This window comes from Equus przewalskii, chromosome 13 (genome assembly GCF_037783145.1).
Source record: "Equus przewalskii isolate Varuska chromosome 13, EquPr2, whole genome shotgun sequence".
NCBI classification, from domain to species: Eukaryota; Metazoa; Chordata; class Mammalia; order Perissodactyla; family Equidae; genus Equus; species Equus przewalskii.
In genome coordinates this window covers 82,291,859-82,307,812 of record NC_091843.1, presented here as the reverse complement: position 1 = coordinate 82,307,812, position 15,954 = coordinate 82,291,859, and the positions used below count along the sequence as shown (strand labels likewise).

At 34.8% G+C, this 15,954-nt stretch overlaps 1 protein-coding gene across 9 annotated transcripts in view; it reads left to right on the top strand.

The window, feature by feature from the left end:
* XRCC4 (X-ray repair cross complementing 4) overlaps nucleotides 1-15,954 on the top strand; it is a 235,263-nt gene that overhangs the window by 126,604 nt on the left and 92,705 nt on the right. For all 9 annotated transcript variants that reach the window (XM_008539125.2, XM_008539098.2, XM_008539089.2 and 6 more), the window contains one exon: nucleotides 15,488-15,635. In XM_008539125.2, the coding sequence (XP_008537347.2) occupies nucleotides 15,488-15,635 (148 nt within the window). The remainder of the gene's footprint in view (nucleotides 1-15,487; nucleotides 15,636-15,954) is intronic.

Genomic DNA, 15,954 nt, shown 5'->3' with positions numbered 1-15,954 from the left:
TATTTTTCTATAATTATAAAGATTGTACTATTTTATGATGGTGAATATAATAGAAAAATGAATATAACGCTCATCATCATGTACTTGAAATATTAGTGATTTCTTCCTTATTATGGATCACATTTTCCTATTTTACATTTTTAGTTATTTTTTTGTTGTATACTGGGCATTATGATTTCTATGTTGTTGAGAGTCTGGAATCTGTTGTCTTCCTTTAAAGAGCGTTGAGTTTTGTTCTGGCAGGCAGTTAATTTACTGGCAGGTAAGCTTGACCCCTTTTTTTCCAAGCTTAATTAGGGTGTGTGTAGACATTTTAGGAGTGTCACCTAAATGCTCAGCATTTTCATTGTGGTTTCCCACTTCACTAGTCAGAAGTTCTGTATCTCCCAGCATATGTAATATCTGCAATTTCTATTTAGCTCACAGCTCTGGCTCATCAGTAGCTATTTTCTGCCGGGCCTTACAGAGTCTTGCTCTGTGCACGTGCAGCCTACTAGTCATCCAACAACTTAGGGTGACTCCTTTGGGGGTTCATTTTTTGCAGTTATGTCTTTTCCTGTATCCTGCTCTGCAGATTTCAACTATTTCAAAGCACCAAACTCGAATTTCTGCCTCTTCAGTTGAGTGAAATCACTGTGCTCTGCTTGGGCTCCATCTACCCCTCTGTGCTGAAGTCCAGAAAGTGCCTCTAGTCACAAAGACAGCGTGACCCTGGGGCTCACCTCTTGTATTTCCCTTCTTTCAGGAAGCATAGTCCTGCACTAACTGTTGTCCAGTGTTGAACAACAATCATTGTTTTTTGAGAAATTGAAAATGTCTTTACCATGAGTTTTGATAAAACTAATTTCAGCTTCGTAGAGGTTGTTTTTTGCTAAGATCAATTTTATATGTTCATACTAATAGTACTACTGTTTTGAAGAAGTTAAACATGGCTATATATTAGCAACATATCAAAAATAAATCACACCAGCTTGAAACATTAACGTAAACCACTTTTTAAAAACCCCATCCTGAGAAGGAGCAACATGTTGAAATTACTTGGGTTGAGAAAAGTGTTCTGAGAATGGTTCTCTTAAAGAAAGTTTGTTTTCTTAGCTTTTGATGTCCTCGGATAACAAAATCAACATTCTTCTGTATTTAATGAAAGTAGGTTTAGAAAAAACAACAGGTGTTTTGGCAATAAAAAACTATTTATGGCTTAAGTCATTAGGGTGCCCTGTTTTCCTTATTATAATTACTGAAACAAGAGATGGTGAAATTAATCTGTTGCTGTATAGACTTGGAGAAGGGAGTCTAGGAAGTGACCTTATTGATCTTTGGACCTATCAAGTTTAGTGTGACAACTTAGAGTTAGTAGATTTTAAAATGATTTATTGTCCAAAAACAGAAGCAGGTAGCTACTAGAAACCTAGGAATATAATTTTTATTGTTGTCCTAGAAATAATACATTAATAAATACCAGATAATTGAAGTGGAGTTAGACAAATTACATTTTGAGTAATTGCATAAGATTTTTTTCATGAATGTTAAAATATGCCAGTTTATTTAAATTTTCAATATTTAAATGTTGATTTGATATCTGTATTTAAAAGGGATAATTGTTTACCTGAAAAAAATGGATAGAGTAAATAATTGTTTGATATTTTAAAATATTTCACTTGATGAGACAGGCAAACAATACAAATGAATGATAGATAGGGGTTCAGTAAAAATTTCCTTCTTGATCTGTCTTCCCTTCCTCCCTTCCCTCTCCTCCTCATCCTTTCTGTTTCTCTTTCCCCCTCCCTACTCTCTTTCTCTCTTCCTTTATTTAAAAAAAATTAATTTGGGTCTAATATTATTGTGTGTTATTATGATGTAAAGAAAAAAATGGAGGCCAGGTCTCCCAAAGTGGTGCGCTAGTTATCTGGGTAAGTCAGGCAGAGTTTCTGGTTACTTCCCTGAGAGGTGACATTTGCATTTTGCCAGTTTGCCTGGATAATTATGTCTAAATCCTGGTATTCTATAGCTATGGAAGCTTGGTATCAGGGAGTATTCGTACCATCCTTTTGCCCAACTTTGATAGTAGATGATTGAATTGTTTGGTTGTCCTATTTGTACTCTTTCTACTTCTCCAAATTCAGGATTCCAGGCAATTATTTGAGTGTCATGATGGGCTTGATATCTGTCTTGTTAGACTTGCAGCCAAGGTCTAGCATTTGGCAAGGCATGAGTATATTTAATGTTTCTATTACAAAAGTTTTGACAACATATAATATGAAACCACTAAATAAGGCAGAAAAATTTACACTTTACAACGTTTCTAATTGCCACAGAAACCTTTTGAAAAATATACCAAGTGTTAAGAAAGGAAAAGAATTTTTTTAATCTATATATTTTGTATCCCAATATTGTTTCTGGATTATAAACCCTTTATAGGTAGAGATTGCGCATGTTGATTTTATAAAGGCCAATTTTATAAAATTTTAGAAAGGGCAGGTATCTTATGCATGGTTTTTATAACACTAATAATATATTAGTTTACTTATAAAGAAGGGTACCTGAGTCTGGCCTGCCTCTGCTATTTGTTAGCTTTGTAATCTTGGATACTTAACGTCTCTTGAGTGACAATTTCCTTATGTGGAACATAAAGATAATAGTACCTAGCTCATAGAGTTGTTATGATTCAATGAGTTAATCTAAATGAAACATTTAGAATATGTAGGTAGGTGTTTTATATTATTATTTATCCCTATGCTAATATGTCTTAAAATCTTGCTGTTGTCAGTGTTCTATGAAAGCAATTGTACATCTTATGTACCTCCCTGTATGAACAATAGATGCAAATGATAAGCATTCTGCTGTGGTCAGAATATTTGAGTACCCCCAAAATTCATTTTTGATATCCTAATGCCCAGTGTGATGGTATTTGGAGGTGGGGCCTTTGGAGAGTGATTAGGTCATGAGGGTGGAACCCTTATGAATGAGATTAGTGCCCTTATAAAAGAGGTCCAAGAGAAAGTCAAATACCATATGATCTTACTCATAAGTAGAAGATAACAACAACAACAAACAAACACGTAGAGACAGATTGGATTGATGGTTACCAGCGGGGAAGGAGGGAGGGAGGAGGGAGAAAGGGGTCCTCAGGCACAGGTGTGTGGTGACGGATTGTAATTAGTCTTTGGGTGGTGAACATGATGTAATCTACACAGAAGTCGAAATATATAACGATGTACACCTGAAATTTATATAACCTTATAAACCAATGATACTGCGAGAAAAAAAATTTCAAACAATGAAAAAAAAAGCCCAAGAAAGCTCCTTTGCCCCTTCTACCATGTGCAGACACAGCAAAAAGTCAACAGTCTGCGACCTGGAGGAGAGCCTTCACTGAGCCCTGGTACCCTGACCTCAGACTTCCAGCCCCAGAACTGTGAGAAATAAATTTCTGTTCTTCATACACTACCCAGTTTGTGGTATTTTATTATAGCAGCCCAAACAGACTAAGACACTTTCCCATTTTCTAAAATAACATTATTTTAAGTTTCTGTTTGATTAGGAACAACAAGACATTTTTATTGACTAGTCTTATTAGAATTTAGAAATGTGACCTTTCAAAGTTGATTTTCTGTTTTTGGGGTATTTATTTCAATATGATTAAATATTAAGAACACAGAGAGACTTTATGTAGAGATCTAGTCTAACCCAGTAATTTTTGAGAATAGACCTACATAAAGTTTAAATCTAGTGGAGTTGTTATTTTTTAATTCGCACTGTGAGATGGTGACTTTGCCGAGGATCAAACGTCAGTCACCTGATTCACATCTAGTGTACTTTTAACCACTCTGTGCTGATATTGATAGGGCTCTAAACAAGGGAGAAACGTCTTTGCTGTCCAAATAATTGAGCAGAAATGTATGTTAAATTGTCTAAGATACGTGATTTGGATGATAAAGTTTGTGGATATGTGTCTTTCTCTTGCCTGGTAGTTGCTCTGTCACTACCCTTCTAATTGGCTCCCAGACTAATGCACATATCTGGGAAAGAGTTGTATATTATGAGCAAAGAAACACAGGCCTAATTGCTTTTGCTCTTTGAAAATGGCCTCTCTTTAAAATGTGAAATATTTATGAATTGACAATAACAAATCTGCTAGAAGATTTAAAGCGCCCAACACAGAACTTTGGTTCCTTGACTCTACTCTGAGGTTATCGTTGGTAATTGGCATTTGAATTACTCATCATTAACACTATTGTGTATGAGATGGATTATCACCTGTTGAAGCTTTTCAAAAACATAGATGACAACCAATGACCTATTGAGTGAGAATTTTATAGGCGTGGGCTGTATAAAAATTCTACATATTTGTAAGTGCCTAGGATTATTATAAAATGCACCTCTTGTTGAGATCTACTGTTTTAAAGGATAGCTTTGCTGCTTATAGGAAATGGTTTAAAAAACCAACCACGTAAAGAAAGTGTGATTCCTAGGTAGTCTTTTGTACTGATAGGATTGTATGGGAACCTCTTCATTAAGGTCATTTTTCAAAATTTGCTGTAAAGAACACCAGTTCCTCAGTATGTTAATAGGTTTTCCAGCTGGGAAGTTGGGGAAGTATTCTTTAAACAAGTAAGTTTAGAAAATATAGCTTTTTATGTTAGGACTTTCAGAATGTTAAAATAGAATTGTTGCGCAATTCATTTATGGATTCTTTTATGCTGGACTCTTTTGTATGTTCTATATAGGAAAAAACCTGTAAAACAAAAAACCTTCGAAATTTGCAGACTTAAGACTTTATTGGTTCTGACAAAGCTTCCCAGGGTGGGGATGGTGGGGGAGGGGAACAGATTAAGGTTATTGAATAAAAAGCATTGACATCTTCTCTCTATTAATGCCAGCCTAATTTGCCTACTTCTAAGTAATTATTTGACTTTTATCAATCATGTTAAGTCAGGATATATCTGGAAACATTTCCCTTTCCATGCCTGTTTCTGCTGAATCTGTGTTCATGATCAAAATCATTCTTACACAATACCCTAGGATACTTTTACCAAACTATTAGAGTTGGCATCAAAGATAATATCCAAAAGAATATAGATATTCTTTTTTATGTTTTATTGAATCAGTACCTGAACGAGAAGGTTAAGCAAAACTTTTGTGCTGATTCTACTCTAGGAAAATAATATCAGCTTTTACTCAGATGATTTATGAACTCATTACATTTACCTCTTTTTCCTCTGAAATTCAAATTGGCAAAATAAATCCAGTGGCAATTATTTAGGCGTGAATTTAAACCACTTTGCATAGACATCCACAATAACCATGTGATCTACTCGAACTGTGTTATTGTCTGTTGAACTCTCCTTGAAGATATTGATTTCTTTCACTCTCATGTTTCTGTATTTTCTCTATCAAGTTATTTGCTTAAATTTCTTCAAAGTTAATTCTTTTCTATCATTTTCCTTAGGTATGGTACTTCTCCCATTTATTTAGAGACTTTATAATTTTTTATTTTCCAATTTATATATAATATATATATGTTTGTGTATAGATACAGATCTATTTATTTATCTACCTATACGAACAGTAACACAAATGCAGACTTTTTTCTGCTTCTGTACTTTCCCAGCTGTGTTTTGATAACTTCCCTTGTGTAACTGTGTTCCTTAGCTAAGGTTCTGGTAACCATTATTTAGAAATAATATACTCCTTTGTACACGGTTATAATATTCTCCACAAGGACGTTTTAAATGCCAACTCTAGTTAAATGTATTAGGCTTTGAATTCAGTGTTTACTTCATAATGAATATTACAGACTTCTTTTATTTAGAAGTTATGTTTGTGGATAAGTAAATTCATCGAACTTTTATTTTATTATTTTTGCTTAAATTTGCACTTAACTACAAAAGTTTGCTATCTTTTAAATTCTATTTTATTTATAAAATCTTCAATATTTTCCTTGATGCTATCTTCATTCAACAATAGTACTTTGAGCACCCACAACCTACCAGACAACATGATGGACCATTTTTCTCAATGTCAGTTTACTATGGAATAGTATAAATATCAAAAATGGGGGGATACATACAGCATTCACTTCATTGGACGGACGTTTCTTGTATTGGTAGTCTCATCTTTTTTTTTTTCATTTTATACAAAATTATAATGCCTAAAAATTACTAGCCCTTCATAGTAATAGTTTTTACATTTTAATTTATTACTAAACATTATGGTGAATGCGTCTGTGTAAGAGCTTATTTTGTGAATTTCAGGGAGACTGAGGTGTGTCACTCTGAGGCCTGCTGTACTATGATGTCCCTACTTCACAATTAAAACCCCTTGAGAGATTGAAATTTGAGCTCCCTATTCATTTATGAATTATGATGGAGTGGCATCATATATATTTAACCTTATTTAACTATATTTTCTATGTAAATATAGATTTTACAAAGGGAGAAGAAAATTTCGATTTTTAAATAGTTCTGCCGGTTGCCTGCTATTCCGCTTAACAAGTATATGTCCTCAAGTAGTGGGTATAATCAAGCCAGATGAGAGTAAATAGCAATGGGAAAAACTGATGAACAAATATGAGTAACTTTAAGGTCTGGGGCTATTACAAAGAAATAGTAAGCGCTATTTAGCTAGTCAAGCAAGTAGGGTGATAATGTCTTCATTCAGGAAAGAAAACAATGAAAACTTCATTTGGAACCATAAAGAAATCTCACTGAGGAAACATTAGAGTAACTGATACATCTTCCACAGAAGATTAAGACAAGGACATTTAACCAGAAGAGCTAGCAAGTTGAATGTTTCTGTATTGATGATGTGTTTAGGTTATTGAAAACCTCAAGTAATCTTCTTTCTGAATACAATTTCTCTATGAAATTATATACTATGGTATTCATTAGATATTTATGCATGAATATTACCATACAGAGTTAAATACACTATTATATACTCTACTTACTGGACAGTTTAAGGAATTTTCAACGGTAGTTTTGATTAATTGTAATTGTTTGCCTTGTGCACTGACTTTACAATAAGATTCAACCTCACTGTATCTGCTACTCCCTAGGAGAACCCAAAATACTTTTCTCCCACTTCATTTTTCTTAGTCTGTGACCTTAACCAGTCCCCCGTTCTGCAGAGATAGGAGTAGTAAAAGGTGCTGTGGGGGCCCAGAGAAGGGACATCTAACCTAGACATCTAAGGCTTCCTGACAGTGTGATATTTTTACTGAGATGTCAAGGATGGGTGAGAGCCAGTTGAGTGAGAGGTGGTATAGCAGTATTTCTGGAAGAAGATCATATGTGCAAAATCCAGGAGAGAGAGAATGGTACATCAGACCAAATTCAGTAAGCCTGTAAAAGTAAGCTGCACCAGGAAAAAAAGATGATGTTAAAGTGCATTAGGGAGTTTTATCTTTGTCTTTAAGGCAGTGGAAAAAGACATGACTTGATCATATTTGCGTTTTTAGAAAAACTCTCCTGCATATTTTGTAGGGAGTGAATTGTAACTGCTTTGGCCATTTATAAGCTATAGCAATAATCTAAGCAAGAGATTATGGAAGTACTGTGGATGCAGAGAACTTTTAGACAAATTTAAGAACTTTTTTGGGAGGTGCTGATTGGATGTGCCAGATGAAGTTTTGGAAGGCATCAAGAATGACTCCCAGTATGACTCTTGGCAAGTTGTGGGGATAGTGGCATTATGAAGGCTTTGTCCTGAGACAGCACGTTACTGAGTAGCCTGCTGAACAGGATTGGTAACAGTGACTATGAAGTTTGCTAACCAAGTAATGTAAAGAGTATACATTCATAGTAAACTGTAATAAATTCCCCAAATGATATTCTCTTTGTCAAATTGATGCTTAAAGTAATTTTTGCTTTTGTCTAATTTTGAGCATTAAGACAAAAAAATATACAAATTATTTCTTTAGGGAGCTGACCCGGTGGCCTAGTGGTTAAGTTCATGTGCTCTGCTTCAGTGACCTGGAGTTTGTGGGTTCAGATCCTGGGCATGGACCTACACACCACTCATTAGGCCCTGTTGTGATGATGTCCCATATACAAAGCACAAGATTGGCATAGATGTTAGCTCAGGGTCAATCTTCCTCATGCAAACAGAGGAAGACTGGCAACAGCTGTTAGCTCAGGGCCAAGCTTCCTCACCAAAATAATAATAATAATAAAACTATTTGTTTAAAAATAAAAACTTTACAAAATTTTTACTGAAAAATAAAAAATCCATAAAGAATGTGAAACAGTGTAATACACAGAAAAGTATGTGGATGTTTGGAAGTGAAATTTCTCAAGAAAAACTTTCTCATTGGTGCAAGACGTTTACCCAATACTAACTTAAAATGCTTCAAAATGGTCTGAAAGTGTATTGAGTTTTTCTTACCAAATTCAGTCAATATAAGAGAATCGTTTATAAAAATCATAATGACTTAAATTATGGAATCAGAATTTTTATACCAGAAGTTACTATTTGGTCTAACTGCTGCATGCCTAATTTTATAGATTAAAATATAAACCTTTACAGAATTGTTCTGTGATTTGCCCATGGTCATTGAGATAGTGATTACCAGAGTTAAGTTCAGGATCCTTCTGAAGTGTTTTGTTAATTCAGTATAAACATTATCTAAGTTATTTGACCATTTGGCAGAGAATTTTTCTTTATCCTACTTAGTAAAAGTATTGTCTTAGTCACATTTGGTTTGAAAACTAGTTGGGACAACTGCAGATCTGGGAATCTCCTTTTTTGAAAATCATTCCACAGTTTTCAAGGGAAGCCTCTGAAATTTAGCCTCGTGTTTCCTCTTGGTAGAACCACCACAAACTGACTGAATTATATCACAAAAGCTTTACCCGCATTGCAAAGGAGTTTAACAATGTGCAAATGGTGTACTTCTCTTAATGTGTCAGAATTATTCCAGATTTTTCTAAGATTAAGCAAATGCTGGCAAAATGACGTGCAAAAGTCTATCAAGGCACGTAAACACAATCAAGTCCTTCTTCCCACCCTGTTAATATTTAAAGAAAGTGTTTGTGACCTAGATTAATGATTCTTATCTGCCTAGTTCACTGTATAATTATGCACTGCTTCACTTTTGCCGCTTTGATCCTATTCTGGTGCTAGTTAAACTAGTGATCTTCTCCTAGTTCTAGCCGGTTAACCTAGAGTCACTGCAGATAATGTGCTGGTAATAGATTACTAAAATAAAAATAAACTGAAAGATACCCTATTATTTCTTAAAACAAGGTTTTATTTTGGTCTAATTTTTTCATTTATGCTAGTTCAATGAAATCCTCTCTAAGATCTGTAAAAAGTGTAGGTGTTACTAAAAGTTGACCAAAATAAAAAAGAATGAAAATTTCAAAAAGCTTTAAATCTCTATGCAGAAAATGCTAAAAAACAATGTCTTATGTTGACAGAAATCCATACCTGACTTACAAACAACAATGAAAGCTTTATGTTGGCTCCAAACATTTCATGACGTGGGTCGCAGCAGAGGCCCCTTTATAAAGCTGGTGAAAGCTGAAAACTTGTAGTTTTGTTTTCTGAAAACTTATTGACAATTAAACTGCTTTCCAGTATTTATTTTTAACTACAAAATAATATAAATTGAAGAGTAATTTTGCTCTTTTATAAACTGCTTTTCCCCACTAATATTCTTCTTAATGTTAACTGGACTGACAGCAGCAGACATAGCTAGGCAATAGGGTAGTATTTTACATAGGTTCCAAATAATTTTTAAGAAGTATATGATTAACTCTGTTAGTATTTAAGAAGTTATATCAATCAGTCGACTAATATTTATTGAGGAATTACTGTGTGTTAGAGATCACACTACTCTAACAGTAAATAAGACACACTCAGCCCCTGCCTTCATGGAGCTTATAAATATTAGATAAACTATTACAAGTGTGATGAAATCTACTAAGGATGTTGTGGGACAATGTAATGGATTATCCAAAAAGTAATTGTGCAGTTTCAATTCGGATATGCTGTTTGAGTTCACTTTGAAACAGCCTTAAAACTTAATTTTAAAACCCTGCCTTTCCTCGCCTGTTTGCTCATAGTGAGCTAGCCTTTTAATTTTCTTTTTTGGGAAATCTACTTCAGAGCCATCTGATACCAATGGTTATGTTATCCAAAGAAATATCCATACAGGAAAAAAAAATGCAAGAAATCAAGTTATAATCAGTGTTTGCTATTGGAAAAAAGAAATTGAAGCTTCAAAGATTAATTTGGGAAACATAGTAAAAGGTTGGAAAGCTGCGCCTATCTTAGAACTTTCAAATTATTTCTTTTATAATTGCTTGTATGACTTACAGCTTTCTTGCAGATGGTGTCCTTCTGCCCTACTCAATTATAAACTTTTTGAATACATGGTGGCAGTGTCTTCTGGATGATGCCTGACACATAGAAAACACTCAGTAAATACTTGTTGAATAAGTGAAAGAATGAATGAATCCTTAAGATTTCAAGAACTGAACTCATTTGCTATTAAAATTTTTAGAAATACATTTTTTCAATTGGATTGTTTTGTAGGTATAGAACAATACTTAATATATTCAACTTACTTTTTTTTTAATGCTGTGAATACTTCTGGAGTCTGTACTTTTTCTTTAGTGGCCCACCCTGCCTCTGACATTGAGTGTATTAGATTTCCAAAGATGACCTCTCGGGTTACCCCAGTGTCAGTACGTATTTGTCATTAAGTCTGACTTCCAGCTGTGCTGGCTAAAAGAGGAGCCTGACTTTTGGAAAAGTGTACATACGTGGATGCACACACACACACACACACACACTTTTAAGTGTTTAGTGCAATGTTAATTATCAGTTTATTTGGTGATTGCTGATTAATAGGTTAGACCATTGACCTTTCGTGTAAGATGGTCATCAGTTATTCAGATTAGATTGTGGAAACTGGGTAGGAACTGATTACAGGTTTGGAAAAGGGCTATTTGATGAATGGGGAGGGAAAATAATGTTTGCTTATTTGGTCAGATTAGAAATTTACTACCTCAAGATAGGTCTCTTTAAGATAGTACTTACTGAAGTATGGCATGACCAACCTTATCTAAGCTTCTTTTTTGCTTATCTTTATACCTGTCAGTAAGACAAACTACAGAGACAGAAGGTAGCCCCAGCCATTGGTTGCTTGTTTTCCCCAGTGAAAGAGTATGTTTTTTGAAGTTTCGGATTTACTTAGGGTAGTATCTTAAGGTTTAGATTTTGGTTTTTCGCCTCGCTATTTTATATCTTTTGAAATAAAACAAAATGACTTATTGATTGTAAACACTTAGTGAAGTGAATAAAATAGTGAAAAACAGCCATAGTGGACTGTACCTGTCTTCATAATGGATGACAGTTCTGTGACAATTGGGTTATTTTGAATTTGGAAAACCATGAATTTATCTTACTTTTTAAAAATTTTATTTGTATGTCTCTAAGCAGCTATAGAAGATAGCCTAAAAGTTCTTCAAATTCATCTAAATGAATTCAGTTTGATCTTTTATAAGGGCACACATTTTGTTAGTAATACTTGTTACTGATACCACATATTTCTGACACTATGATTTATAAAACAGTTCATAGTATCCCATGTAATCATGTCAGAAATCATGGTTAATATACATTTTTTAAGCTCAGGAACTTGGAGATTCTGTAATTGGTTCAAGGTAAATGGCTGAACTAGAGACCCAAACTCAGGTCTTCTGACTCTAATTTTCCCTACAGTACCTTGTCTAGATGCCCAAGTAAATAAATTTTGATTAAAAAAATAAGGTACACATTCAAAAATAAACTTCAAGTCTTCATATTCCTCAGGTCTAACGCTTTGGGTTATATGTTAGGGATATAGCTAACTATAAGTCATGGCCTCTAGCTGTAGGGTGTTCATGATCTAGTTAGAGAAACAGGAGATATGCATAAAAACAATAAAAAGAGAATAACAATACAAGATGGTATGTGTGAAATGAATGGTTCAAACTATAAGCCCTGTAGAGAAAGAAGAGATTGCTGTGGATTGGAACTCCTACAGGTGACCGCAATGACTGAAATGGGCTGTGCTGGAAGAGAGCACATAGTCAAGCCAAGAGAGAAGTGGATAACATTCAAGACAGGGAAAGTAAGGAACACAAAGGAAGATGTAGGAACCCTGGAGCCGTTGGAATAGTTTATATACCGTGGTAGGAGATTCCTGGGAGGTATAGTCAGAGAGGCAGGTGACGGTCGCATTGTAGAGGGATTCTAATGCAAGGTTAGGATCTTAGGCATTTATTTTATAGGCAGTGGGGAACCACTGAGAGTTTTTTGTTTAGACATGGCGTATTGCAAACAGCACACATTTTTTTCATGCTCTAGGGACCTGAAGATCAGAGCCTGCTTCATTCAATAATTTAATAGCTAAGTAGCCAATGCCATGAATAACATGCCTCGGGACATTAATTTTTTTGCAGGGGGAAGGAGAGGCAAGGAGTGAAGATAAGTGTGTGTGTTTGGGGGGCGGTGAGAAGAGGAGTTTTGTAGACTCTGTGAAGGAAGCTATATATCATATGAAGAGGGAAGAAAATCCATAGATATGATACAAACAATGAGGCCCTGATAAATAATGAATTATAAACTTGAAAAATTATTTCTAAAAACATTGAGGTTTAAGGGTTTAATGGTCAGAGATTTAAGTTTACCAGGTGGTTTAACTCATGGGGTTTATCCAGATTCTGGCGTTTTAGCCAAGCGTGCCCTTGCGTTTGGACATTGAGAGTACCCAGGGAAGCCAACGCTCTGCAGCTCTCATGTCTGAACTGCTGCTGCCAGGCTCCTGCAGCTCTTCTGTCAGACGGGAAGAAGTGTGGCTTTCTGTGGAGCCACCTTTTACAATAGCAAGGCTTGTGGAAAGATTCCCCATTTTCTAGAGGCACTGAACCTAGTGAGAATTGGAAATTCATCCCATAGCTCTGCCAGTCAGTATTTCAGCTGTAGTAAGTTCATTGGCAATAGTTTTTCTTTTCTTTTTTAAAAGAGTCTTGGAAACAGTGAAAGACATTCTCATGACAGAGAAACTGACGATAATATTAAAAACTGAGGATTCTGGATGTAGAACCTTAGGAAAAAACACCACAGCCAGTATCAAATTTATACTCTTCTGCCTGGAGTTGAAAGCTTGCAAATTTATTTAATATATCTGTCTCCTTTTTCCTTCCCCTCCTTCTCTGCTGCTCATAATTATCCCTTCTCATTTCCTGCATCTCTCTCTCTCTCCCATGAACACGACTTCAATCAGGCCACACTCCTCCTTATTCCCCTTTGAACATTTATCTTTCTTTTCCAACTCAATTCACACTCTTCCTCATAGCTAAAATGAGTATGTATAGCCTAGTAAATTTAATATGAATTGATTTTTTTCCTTAAAAATGGGATGCAAGACTTGCAAGTGAAAGCTTTAATTGTTGCTCTTAGAAATATGTAAGGTTATGAATAATGTAGGGATCTTGGAAATCCCGTATTTGACTCCCTGTAGATGTAGTTCAGATCCCTTCTGTTGTAGTAGACAAAACAGCTTTGCTGTTTGGAGACCCAGAATCATTGTTCAAGGGATCCAACGTCAGAATAGAAATATAGTATCCAGCATCAAGACCAAGTGGAATAAGAGGACCAAACATTAGCCCAAGAAGAGAATAGAAGTAGGATGGGTTGAAATTTGAGGAATGCTTGAGATGAGGAATTTAATACTTAGGTATTAGAGTAGTACCTCTTTTTGCTGGTTTCTGGCATTGTGGGGTGGAGAGGAAAGGATAGGATGGAACATTTTTCCTTTTATTAAAGCCTATACAAATATTATTAAAACTTCATTGTAAAGGAATGTATAAATTAAGAGAAGCTATCACCATACAATGTGCTATTACATGTGTGTAATAAATTAAAGGGAAGACTGTTTCTCATGGTGCAAACACAAACCAAAAAATATGGATTTCATTTAAACAGTAATTAACTTTGTATGCCATCCCATTTTTCTCATGACAATGGTATAGACAGGCTACACTGCAATTGTCAAGAGAAAGGAATAAAAATCGTGCAGTGAAGTGACCTGAAACACTTGGTTATACACAACTCTTATGTTCTTTGTGGTAAATAATGGTAGCCACCAAGAAGTTTGAAGTGTGGGATAATAATAATAAATCATCCGACTATGTTTTCCCACACATACGGACAATTACCAATTAAATATTTACTAGCAAGTAAGCACAAAATAATTTGTGAACCTGTCCTGTAAGTTTGAAGAATTTTCAGCTATTTGTCCTTTTAGGTGTCCCAGTCACCCCCTCACATAAAATGTTCACTTTTGACAAGTATAAAGATTTCTGAGGCAGGAATGGCGATTCTTCCTGGCATCAGGCAACCACAGTTGTCCAGAGTTCACAACTAGACACAGAACTACTAAGATTTAGCACAGGGCATTATCTCTAAGTGTAAACAGACCCCTCTGGATTCTTACACCCTGTTCATAGAATAGTGGGGAGTGTCTCTGAAATACTTTAACCAATCTGTGTATCTCGAATGCCTTTAATTTCACTCATGAGAGCCGATATGCAATGTTTGTCATGCTTGTTTTTGTGCCTTGTTTTCACCAATTTACATATTTTTGTTATTCAGTATACTAATTAGTAAATCATCAGTTATTGATTGAGGTGCAAATAACAAAAGTGCCTCTGTTAGCCCTCTATTACCCCATTCATTATTTGCCAGTAGCAAAAGAGCTCTTTTCTTTTACAGAAACATGTAGTATTGCAGAATGTGCTGTGTATTGGAGGGAAGAATGAATATTCTGAACTCCCCTAAAGCTCTTTAGAACTAAGTTGTTTATAAAGGAATATAGATCAAGGCTGTTTCTGTTGTTGCTTCTGTCTCATGTGTATCAAATACTTTTACAGGTAATTTAATGGTTTAGCCACCTTGGAGACATTCGTTAGTATTTTCTTACATTTTTCTTGTGCTTATTCCCCACAGTTGGCCGAAAAGTCTATGAAATTATCCCTGGATCGCTAGCAGACGTCCCCATTCCTGCTAATAATTGCTGTTTAATATCAATTTGATTCATATTATTCCTATAGCAATATTTTTGCCCCCAAACACCTTTTAGAGGTGCCTCTAAGGCACTTTTATTTACTTCTAGCACTGAGAGATCAAACTGTGCCTGTAATGCATTTGGGAAGGTTGTTGCCCAAGACAGGAAAAGACCATTTTGATCAGATTATTCCATGTGTACAATATACTTTATTGTATATTCCATATGTATCAATATACAATATTGATATTAAAGTATTACACACTGTCTAACTGGCTCACTTCACCAAATCTGAATAAATTTTTAAAAAAGAATTTTGCTGATTATAATTGTTACTTTATATCAGTGCTAAAGCAGCAGGTTAATACTTTACTCACAAATTATATGCATGATTTTGTTGGGTCACATTTTTATGTCATTTTATTTTAGCTACTTTAAGAAGAGATGATTCTATTATTTCAAGTCCTGATGTCACTGATATTGCACCAACTAGAAAGAGGAGGCAGCGGATGCCAAAAAATCTTGGGACAGAATCCAAAATGGCTTCTCAGGAGAAACAGCATCAAGAAAAGGCAAAGTAAGTTATTCTTTGCAACAGAGTGAGATGACGTCTTTAAAAATCTAATATATAATCTTAAAAATTATATTTTTATTTCTGAATTCACTTAAGCCTCTTTTTAAAGAACAAAAATTATGATTTTGGAAATTGTAAAATCTTTTAATCAATATATTTTCTCTGGTATTTGGTTAATTCCTATTAATATTTAAAGCAGAAGTGCTAAAAATGTGAGCAACATTTTTTTCTTGTGGTTTTCGTGAATTAATTAGAAATGGCATGTAGGATACTAAAAATATTAGAATCCAGCTTGTGTTCAGTAAAGTGTTTCAATCTAATT